Consider the following 11,375-nt stretch of genomic DNA (forward strand, 5'->3'; position numbering starts at 1 on the left):
CTTTGCAAGTTCATAACACCACTGTACATGTCAATGAAGAACAGAGGCAAATTCTCAGAAAATAAGAAATAGGCTTTATTATAATATTTTTGTAAATAAAAATGTATGATTAGAACCCCCAGATGCCACTTTTAAAATTCAAATTTGAAAAGTAAATGAATTACTTCTTTTTTAAGACAAAGTGGATTATGCAAGGAAATTAACATTGGTATAAAAGACAGTAAACTTCCCAAAGGTCTAAAAAGTGACATCATAGCATAAAGAACACACGTATCTGTAAACTCTCCTGTTTTCAAACTCATCTACATTTACAGCTTTGATCCTACTTCAAGAGCTTTAAATCATTCTTCACAGCTTCTGCAGTCAAACAAATATTTAGATGTGTAAACAAATAAAATATTGAAATGAGTAAACAAGTAAAATAATTTATTATCTCAGTAAATAAGTGAAATAAGTCTATATTTTAATAAGAGAAACACAGAAACCTATCCTCTCCCTCCCCAATACAAACTGCACAAAAGGACACACTATTCCTGCAAGTAAGTTTGTGCAAGTGAACTCTAGTGTCTGGAGCCACCTCCACATTGGAAACCTAACTTTAACCCAATAGAATCCTTCCTATTAAAGTCTGTTTTGGGAGTGCCTATTCTCTGCAGCACATGTAAGCCTTACAGTGTGCAAAGCTATTTAACATGGCATTCAGTGCAAAAATGCTTTTGGCATTGACTCCTATGTAAAGCATGCCTTATATGATTCTAGGCGCAAATGCATATATATTGGACAAATGCCTATTGTAGTAACCCCTGAGATTTGAGACAATGAAGTGCAACTAGTGACCACAATCCATCTCTCCTTGAAGTCAACTGAAAACGCCAGCTGACTTCAGTGACAGCAAGACAGGGCATAATCTTCTCAACACCTCGAGGTATTACAAACCTCTACACTGAAATTGGAAATAGAAAAATTCCACTGTAAATCGCACAAAGAAACCACAGTGTTAAAGTCCCCCTATATAATACAAGCTTTAGTGGGAGCAACTGGCTAGAGGAAAGCCAGTGTCTTCCTTAAAATCAAAATCTAAAATTTAAAGATTAGATATTCAGTCGAGAACTGGAAATCATTTGGACGCTATACTAAGTAGGTTTGTTCTGTGTCACTGGAATATTCTGCCCATCTTCCTCTCTTTGAACTGCTCCTCTCAATGAGGAGAAGTAGGCTAATGAACCACGTATTTTTCCAGAGAAAAACATACCAAAAAGTAGTTGAAATTCACTTACCCCTTATGAAAAATATTGCTTGGCATGTTTTTAGCAGCCATTTCACACCATTACTGTAATTCTTATTTTGTAGAAGGTATTTTCATGGGTTGTTTTTAATGCTAGATATGACTAACATAAATTAATTTTTCATCTATATTTTGTGGGTTTTTCTGTTGACATATCAGATTTTTTCTTTTCTTCCTTCTCTGCAAAGGTGTTGTTCACAGGAATCCTCTTTTACTCTTCATCCTGAGTGATAGCTTTGAGGAAGTCAGAAGAGATAAGGCCTCTCTGTCCATTGAACTCACCATGGTAGAACCCATCATCATCCATAGACCCGAATACTGTGATGATGTCTCCAGCATGAAACGCGAGCTCACTTTCTACATCTGCATTCAAGTTCTCCCCCGGGTTGTAGTCTACAACAGCCACCATTGCCTTAGAAGGAAGCTGTTCGGCCTTGCTATTCCGCAAGCTATGTTCTGTGAGAGACTTACTGTTATTCTGTGTATCCACCTCCATTACGTCAACCACAGATTTTTCATCAGTAATGAAATCTTGTTTTAACAGGTGTTGCTTCATTTCATTACTCTCCACCTGCACTTCAGACACCATATTATAAGGAATATACCCTACCCTTCCTGCACATTCACCTCTATAAAAGCCATCAGCATCTTTGTCACCAACCACCATTAGAATCTGCCCCTTTTTAAATGGGAGCTCCTCTTCAGCTGCATCAACATTAGGTGACATAGATATGGGATCATAGTCAAAAAGGGCCACAAATACTCTTACTGAATTATCATTCACCATTTCCTCTGAGACAAAGCCTCTCAGAGGGCCTGCTTTAGACAATGAAGATTTCCCTGCCTGTCCTACTGTTGAAGTGTTACTCGTATTTCTGTTCTGAGCCCACTGCATGGGAAACTCTGGAAGCTCCGGTAGCCTGTAATCATTACCAGCCATCTTTAATCTATTCTCTTCCTGCACATCTAAATCCAGGTCTTCTTCTTCCTCTTCCAAAATATCTGAAAGCTCAGAACTATGGCTGCGGTCAACAACAGGATTCAATGGCCAGTCTCCTGTTCTTGATTTTTGATCTGCCTTTATTTCACTTCTAGACATCCCTAGGCTGGGGTCTTCTTTGGATAATTCTTTCATCTGTTTCTTCTCAGTGGGAACATGTGGGATTTCCTGAACACACGTATCATGTATACCTATATTTCTATAACTGTTGTCCTCCAATTCAAGCTGAGAACATAACTGAGGTACAGAACTTAAGCATCTCTCATTGTAGCCCTCATTATCTGGAGTGGCTGTATCTTTCACAGATTTGTCATCAGAGTACACATACTGGCTGACCATAGACATTTTCATTTTGCTAGTGTCCATTTGATTTTCAAGTACAGCTTTTTTAGTAACAAAGAGATTTTTTATCTTTTTTCTCTGGCTGTCTTCAGCAAGTTCTTTTAATTCTGACATACTGGAATTGACTGATTCTTCATACCGTCTGCTTGGAAAGACAAAGCCTGCAGATTGTACACTGACTTCTGTTTGATTGTAAGACTTTAAATATTTATCATTTTTGTCTCTTGCTATATCATCACCAGTGTTGCACAATGTAAGCTCATATATCAAGGAAGGACTCTGAGAGAACAATTGGGGAGAGGGGATGCTTGCTGGCAGGGAAACTACTGAGTCTTCGCAATTGGAAGTAAAGGGAATGGTGAATTTGTTCTCTTGACTGGCCATGCACATCTCTGAAGAGGGTGAAGACCTCCAATGCGTCAAAGGGATTTTCACATGCTGAGAGTCTGTGAATTCCCCATAGGGCAGCCCAGGGTTCAGGCTGGCAGACATAGAATTTGATGGTGAAGAACAACTGGGAACATTCAACATGGCTGAGGGAATCAGAGCTGGCACAGAATCAAGTGACTCTCCAGCAAGAGAGACAGTTCTCACAGAAACCTTCTGAGACCCTTCTAGCATCTCTAACTGGGACAATTCTACTATGGCACTCCCAGCTGTTGGAGACATAACTTCTGATACTCTTTGATCATTGACATACACAGCATAACCAGTAACTCGTACCCCATTGGATGAACCTGCTGCATCAATTGTTACTGGTATCCAACTGATAACCAAAATGTCCGCTGAAGGGCCAGGCTGTACTTGAACGTCAAGTGGAGCATCAGGTGGTCCCGCTGATGGAGTAATGAATTTAATTATTGCTGATTTCTGCTCCCATTGCTTTTCAGGCAAATCCCATACAATTTTCTGAGGCCATGCTTCCACTCTTGCTTTGTATTGAGTGTTGGGTTGCAGGTTATGGAAAGTGTACCAGTAGACCCCTGCCTCTGTCACATCATACTCCTTCTCGTTAAGGTACAATGCATGAGTGTAGTTGCTATTGCTGGGTAACCAGGTGATCTCTGCTGAAGTGGCTGTGATGCTCCTCAGTTTCAGACATGTTGGTGCTCTATGGAAACCTTGCCCTACAAGGATTGTGCATTGCTTCTTATCTGAGTTTCCCTCCTCTGTCACGCTTTGTACTGAGATCCGATACGCCTTAATCTTTAGATCCAAATTTTCAATTGCTGCTTGAGTCTGACTACCAGACCTCACGTTGTGGCATAGTTCTGTATCTACGTAAATATTATAACTCTGCACATCTCCCCAGCAGGCTGGCATGAGTGGGGGCTCCCAGCTTACAACAACACTTCTTGCAAACTGTTTGATTAGAGTCAAATTTCTTGGATAAGGCACAGATGTATGATCATCAGGCATATCCATATCTCCTTCTAGTCTATTAGGTAAAAACCTGACACTGAGTTCTTCATCTTCACTTTTTTCTCCACTACTAGCACTTCTGATGAGGACATTCATTTCATGATCTAAAGTACAGGAGAGGTCACTTGTCTTTGGAGGTACAAAGGTCATGAGGTCATCATCTGAAACTTCTTCTATCAAGTTAGAGGGAACCAACCCTCTTCTGCCATCCATCAGCTCTCCTTCAAAGAAACCATCCTCATCCATGTCTCCATAGATGTAAACGTATTCTCCAGCTGTCAGTGGAAGCTCTGCCTCAGGGTTCTTATTAGGACCATCAAATGGGTCATAGCTATAACGAGCTAAAAATACTTGAAGTTTTGCAGGACCTTGTCTCTCAGGATCCAAAATCAGGGCAAATTTGCCTGTTTCCCCTTCATCCATCTCACTTGCACTATCCCTGTCTGGAGTGGGGTAGGACTTTGGACTGTTCTGTGTGGATTCTGATTTTGAGGAGTTAATCTGGAACTCTAGTTTTTTGGTTTGCTTCTTAGAAACAGGAGGACTTACTACAAAGTCATTAATATTCTTACTGCACTGAAGAGCATGGCAGTCTTCTGAGGAACAGCACACAGAATGTGGCAATTCTGAAGTCATAAGGTCAGCATTTTTTATTTGTAATCGTTCGAGTTCCTGAGACAGAAGATTAAAATGTTCGGTTTGACCGTGATATTGATTCTCCAGTTCTCTCACCTGCGCTTCCAACAGCTGTACTACTTCTTCATGATCCCTTTTTGCTTCTCTCTGGGCTTGCTCCAAATATTTAACTTCCTCATCTTTCTTCTGCAGTGCTAGCAGTGTTTCCTCATGGTCAACCTCCAGCTGTTGTCTTCTCTCCGCCATTTCTGTCAAGTCCTTTAATACGTGCTCTAGTTCCTCCACTTTGGTTTGAAGTCCTTTGGTCAACTGGACAGCAGCATTCCGCTCCTCTGTCACCACCATTAGTTTCACCTTCAGGTCAGAGTTTTCAGATTCAACCTTTTCTGTCCATTTAGTTTTTCCACTGAGTTGAGCATTTTCCTCAGCCATTCTGGCATTTTCCATCAGCACCTCTTTAAGCTGCATTTCCAACTCTTCGCATCTTTTCTGCTTTTTCTCCACTTCTTGTTCAAGGTTTTCACATTGCTTAATTTTTTTACTAAGTTCTATTTCCAAATGCTGTATTTGATGTTTGCTATCTAAATCTGTATTTAAAGGGACTTTTTCATGTTCCTCAGACACACTTCCCAAATACAGCACTACTGGCTTAATATCCTTTGCCAAAGTGATTGATTCTGCTGGAGTCTGTTTTGGCAAAGATGAAGCATTTACGCTTGCATCAATGTTTGGTGCAAGTGCTTCCTGCATTAGGCACATGGTAGAAGCTGAAGAACTGTCTGGACCAATTCTGGAAGACTGTAGAGACTCTTTGAGGTTCTTCAGCGTTATCTGTCTCTGTAACCGTAACACTTCTTTCTGAGACTCCCTCAACAAGCGATCAAAGTCACTTAAATTGAGCCAGCATGAGCCCTCCTTGCCTGTTGCAAGTTTGGCCCGCAGCTCCCAACACTCTCTCTGCAAAGCTTCTATCTGTTTATCTTTGGCCAGAAGGATGCTGGCTTGTTCACTTAGGTCTTTTGCCCGCTGCCGAGCGAATGCATTCTTGCATTGTTCCACACTGGAGCCTTTGAAGGATAATGGTATTGGGGCATTGACTTCTTTGAGGTTGGACTCTGGGATTTTCCTGGCTCTCTCTTCCAATCGCTTGGCAATGATGGCCAGCTCTGCATTTTTCCTCTTGAGCCGCTTCACCTTCTCCTGCATCTCGGGGAAGCTGTTCCTTCTCAGGAGGGCATTCTCTTCCTTAAGGACTGTGCATCGCTGCTCTAGATCCTCCAGGGCACTTAACAGGTTCATGTTCTGCTTCACCAGCTGGCTGTAACTGTTGCCAGAGAGCCACTCCTGCTGCTGCAACACTAACTGGGTGCCACCTTCTCCTGCAGACCCCCAGTTCTCCATCTTCCCCTCAGGAGGTGAGTCCAAGCACTCCAAAGAAACCTCCTTACTGGTGGGTTTCATGGGAAGATCCTTGGCTGCCCCCTCCTGCGGGTGGGCATCTTCTTCTGAAGCCTTTAGGGCCCCCTGCTGCCCATGACAGGGGCTCTGCGGGGGGCTCCCCTCCAGCGAGGACTCCGCCTTGGCCAGGCTGCTCTCCAGCGAGCGGGATCTGGCTGCGGCCCCATCCGGAGAGGCGGCAGCGACGAGGCTCTCCAAGGAGCGGGGCCTGGGCCCTTCCAGGAGCCTCTTGCTGAGGCGGGGCCGCGGGCCGTGCCGGGTGCGGTGCGGGGAGCCGGCGGGCGGCTGCTCGCCCTCGAACCGCTCCAGGATGTACTTGAGGAAGAGGCTCCGCTCCAGCTCCAGCTCGGCCCGGAGGTGGCGGATGCGGGCGGCCTGGTCGCCATCGATCTCCCAGCGCAGCTTGCTCAGCACCTCCTGCAGTTTGCCGCGGCACTCGCTGCTCAGCCCCGCCGAGCCGCCCCGGGCGCTGCTGTAGCCCCGGCTCACCAGCTCCTCGGCCAGCTGCCGCTGCAGGTCCCGGGCCTGCCGGATGGCGGCGTCCCGCTCCCGCTGGAGCAGCTCCTGAGCCTGGCGCAGCTCGGCGTCCTTCCAGCGGATGAGCTGGCGGATCTCGGCCTCGCGCTCCCGCAGGCTCAGCTCCCGCAGCTGGTGCAGCTCCCGGGCCCGCTGCTGCTCCCACTTGGAGCGGAGCTGGTCGGCCAGCAGCTGGCGGTCGCGCTCCGCCGCCTCCCGCAGCTCGCGGGCCTCGGCGGCGAAGCGGCGGCGGCTCTCCTGCGAGCGCAGCCGCTCGCCGTCCAGCTCGGCCCGCAGCGCCTCCAGCTCCCGCTTGTGCTCGTCGTGCTGGGCCTGGCTGCCGGCGGGCTGCGCCGGGGCCTTGCGAGGCGACAGCCGCCCCCCAGGGGGCGGGCCCCCGCCCGGGCTGTCTCGGGTCATGGCCCAGGAGAGCCGCGGCAGGCGGGGCAGGGGCCCGCCGAGCCGCGCGCGGGAACGGCCGTCAACCGCCACCCGCGCGCCAGGCCCGCTCAGCGCGTGGCCTCCCTGCAGCTAGGCGCTAACGAGCGGCTTCCAGGCGGGCAGGCGCCCCACTCCATCCGGCCCAGGGGTGCTGAGCCATTGAACTAAACTGTATCCCCTCTGTATAATGGACACCTCTTCAGCTCGGGGTGCAGCAGCACCCCCCTGCGCCCCTATTCCCAGCCCCTATGATCTGGGCCTTGCCTGTCTGCAACTTCAGCCTCTCCGCAAACATCAGTGCTCCCATGAGTCCAGGAACAACAAGAAGTCCTGTGGCACCTTATAGACTAACAGGAATTTTGGAGCATAAGCTTTCGTGGGCAAAGGCCTGCTTCGTCGAATGTTAGGGGAAGCGGGTCTTTGGCCACCAAAGCTTATGCTCTAAAATTTCTGTTAGTTTATAAGGTGCCACAAGACTCCTTGTTGTTTTTGAAGATACAGGCTAACACTGCTACCCCTCTGATGCATGCCCCCAGTGCCAGTGCTATTACACCAGGCCCATTGTATTAACACAGGCGGCCTCATCCTCATCAATAAGATTGTGTGTTCAATTAAAGAGAAGCATTCTTCACCAAATCACCATTCCCTTCCAAAAATAAGAGAATGCCATTCATGCTGCTAACACAACAACTCCTTGAGAGAGCAGAAATTGAACAAGTCAAAGATGCCATGTGCTAAAATGCCACAGGAATTGCTGGATTGCAGTCAGAGCAGGGCTTATCAAACATTCTTAGAGGCATGGCTCATTTTCTAATACAAGAAGTATCTCATTGTCAGCCTTCCCATTCCTGATGTTAGGAGCTATCTTTTCTTGCATTCACCATAACTTAACTTCCATGTGCCAAATGCAAAACTTTTGCTGGGAAAGTTGGAAACAAAAACAAGAGCAACTTTATTACCAGCCAGTGAAAGCTCCTCTGAGCAACAGTGATCAGAAGAACACATTGGGAAATTGCACTTGAAGGCTCCCAGTGAACTCAGTGGAAATGCAGGTTTAAAGTTTTAAGCATGTGGATGAATCTGTATTATCAGGGCACTGGATTTTTGGTAATGAGTCGCTTTCCAATTGCACGTACTTTGTAAAGTAAGGCATTGTAATGGAAAAGACTCTTAGCTGTGTCTACACTACAAAAAATAACTTCAAAGTTGCTTACTTTGAAGTACAACTTTGAAATAAGCAACTTAGAAGCTGAACATATACACACCCCCTTTATGTAGACTCTCTGCTGGCTGTTCGAAGTAGTGCCTAACTTGGAAGTTAATTTTGAAGTTAGTTCCTAGTGTAGACACACCTGGATAGTTCTCATACCTTCTCATTCATACCAGCACACAAGGAAAGGAAGAGCGGAGCTCCAGGTTTTTGACTGCAGCCACCCTTTGGGCTCCATCTGGATGAGGAACCATGTTGATTGAACAGTTTGGCCTAATTCAGACCAACTCAGCTGAAATACAGTTTGTTTAAACTGCTATTTACGGGACTGGCAAAGACATCTTTAAAAATAGAACCTTGGCTGCAACTGAGGAATGCACAGCTCAGGGAAGAAGAGTGCTCAGATCACATTGAGGCACACTCTCATTCTCCGGATATCTGTGCACCAGACCAGTTTCCTGTCAGGCTGGCTGCAGATGGCTCCAAAATGGTCATCACAGCAGCTAACACAGAGATGTCCTAGCTACAAGGGGAGTAAAGAAGTGCTTATACCAGTTCTGTGCCACCAGAGTGTACCCTACGTTCAGCAGATTCTCCTGGAGTCAGCTTGGCAAAGCTGCCTGAAATCGGGAGTCTATAGGCCTGGAGATCTGAACTTAGCTGTCAAGAATATAGCCTGTGCTAGGGGTGGGCAATAATTTTTGATGGAGAGGGAAATACCGAGTTTTTCTTAAGTGGTCAAGGGTCACACTTTTCTATAGAGGGAGTTGTGGGCTGGGGGTGGGGTCAGAAGATTTGGGTGGTGACCTGGGGCAGAGAGTTGGTGGGGAAGGAGGTGCTGGAGTGCCAGAGGCAGGCTCTGGCTGGGAGGCACTCACCTAGGTGGCTCCCAGACAGCATCCCTCTGAGGCACACACCCTGTCCACTGGAGCCCCAGATTGGGCAAGCCTGCTCTGGTGGCTCCCAACTACAGAGGCTGAGGGGAGGGGAAGCTTCACATGCTGCTCCTGCTCCCCAGCAAAATCTCTAAGCTCCTATTGGCCAAAAAATTAAAACTGGACAATAGAAGCTGATAAATTTTTATGTGGGGGAGGGGTGTGGCAGCACGCAAAACCTGTCCCTCAACCTGGGGATCTGAAGCAGAGAGCTACGTAGAGCAGGAAGCCACTTAAAGCAGAATGGGGCAGTGACTTCCTGCTCTGTGGCTGAAATTCTCTGGGGTGTGGTCCACGGGCTGGATGCAGCGGCTTGGTGGGCCAGACCCAACCCATGGGCCATATCTTGCCCACCCCTACTCTATGCCATGCTAGATCATGTTTTTTAATAGCGTTTTAAAATAGTTTGTCTCTTCCCAGGCTGTCTGGCTAAACCATGTTACCATATTAACTTATTAATTTGAGTAAAGTTTCCTAACAGATGTAAAATCCCACTGCAGATAGGGCCAGCCCAATGCCAATTTCTTGATGAGTTACGGAGAGAAAAGAATGTAGAAAGAACTGATGGAGGTTGATGGGGGTCTAACTAGAGCTGTTCCTTTCAGTTGATAAAAATGAAGAATTTGTGGGACATTTATTGATTAGCTTTTCTTCCTATTTCACATTTTTGTAGTTGGTGATATTTCTTGTTCGTCTACTTTGTAATTTATCATCTTTCACATTTATACGAGTTTACTGTGATGTATTGTTAATATGAATATCTTATGATTGATGGTGGACAAAATTCAGATTTGGCCCATTTTGCTGCTTTTAGAATAGGTTTGGTATGTATAAATCTTGGTTTGGAAATAAAAAGAAATATTAAAAAGCAAAAGACACGCATAAAACGTCCAGTAGAGGGCCGTGGTGCACATAGTCCCAAACCTCAGCGTTTCCCAAACTTAAAACATTCGCATACCCCTTTCTGGACTTCGGCCTTATCAGGATACCCTCTCCCAGTGCCATCTCAGTGCTTAATCTCCTGATTTTAGTAATTTATTTTCTGCTGTGTAGCCCTTGAAATCCTTTCACGTAGCACACTTTGGGAAACACTAGCTTACTGAATAGATGGCACTTGTAGCATATGCTCAAATTAGATCTCATTGCCAGACTATAAAGCAGTTATCATAATTGCGATTATATGTACACCTGCTGTGGCATACTGTATTCATGATTAAAACTAATTAAGTGTAATCAATCTTATATCGGGGAGGAATAGGAACTAAATAGTACGTAAAACGTAGAGAATAATATTAAACAAGATATAATTAAATAGCTTGCAAGAAATGCATGCTACTTTTTGGAACCATCAGTCTGCATAGTTTATTTAAATATGGATGTACTTTTGGCCTCTGTTGAGTAGATCATGTCTTTTTATTATATGTATGGACATTGCCCACCTAGCACAATGGGATCCCAGTCCCTGCTTGGGGCAGTCTAGACATGGATGAAATACAAATAAAAAATGTATATATGGTACATAGCTTCACAGCACATTCACTTTAATACTTTGTACAAGTTTGCATCACTAATGTTTTGTAATTCTGTACACTAGTTTCATTTGTGAGCCAACCATTTCTAAACATGGTTTCTACAAAAACTGTCATGCCAGCCAGCATAAATTGGGTCTCTCTCTGTGTATCTCGTATATATTGTGAGAGTTTGTGCATCTGTCTGTATGTCCATTCATCCGTTTGAGTCTATTTGTTCAAGAACTCCCAGGCTGCATCTACACTACCCCTCTCTTTTGGAAGGGGCATGTAAATACAGCTGAGCAAAAAATACAAATGATATGAGAATTTGCATATTTGGTACCTCATTTGCATAATGACAGCCATTTATCTTTCTGGAAGAGCTGCTTTTGAAATGCAAAATGGCCATGTAGAAGGGGTTCCTTTGAAAGGAAGCCCCACTTTCAAAAACACCCTTCTTCCTAATTTTTTTCAAAGTCAGTGTCACAGTACTAGATTAGAGATAGAGCCTTTTACTTATTTTCTATCTAAGCATATACAAATTGTACAAGTAAAACATAAGAAAGGATTTCCGTCTTTCTCTCTGCTCCCCCACCCCACCCTCACCTTGGGTCAACAT

The 11,375-nt window shown here is 45.3% G+C and overlaps 1 protein-coding gene across 1 annotated transcript; it reads right to left on the reverse strand.

Annotated features, from left to right (window-relative positions):
- Positions 1-254: 254 nt before the first annotated feature.
- LOC142022545 (RIMS-binding protein 2-like) lies at positions 255-7,079 on the reverse strand. The gene is made up of 2 exons (XM_075012501.1): positions 1,278-7,079; positions 255-357 (listed from the first exon to the last, which is right to left on the reverse strand). The coding sequence occupies exon 1, from the start codon at positions 7,077-7,079 to the stop codon at positions 1,497-1,499; it is 5,583 nt and encodes a 1,860-aa protein (XP_074868602.1). The 3' UTR covers positions 255-357; positions 1,278-1,496.
- Positions 7,080-11,375: the final 4,296 nt, after the last annotated feature.

This window comes from Carettochelys insculpta, chromosome 18 (genome assembly GCF_033958435.1).
Source record: "Carettochelys insculpta isolate YL-2023 chromosome 18, ASM3395843v1, whole genome shotgun sequence".
In the NCBI taxonomy this organism is placed as follows: domain Eukaryota; kingdom Metazoa; phylum Chordata; order Testudines; family Carettochelyidae; genus Carettochelys; species Carettochelys insculpta.

Bases quoted from the DNA above. Each gene is read 5' to 3' on its own strand.
- LOC142022545 (XM_075012501.1), bottom strand. From the start codon at position 7,079: ATGACCCGAGACAGCCCGGGCGGGGGCCCGCCCCCTGGGGGGCGGCTG.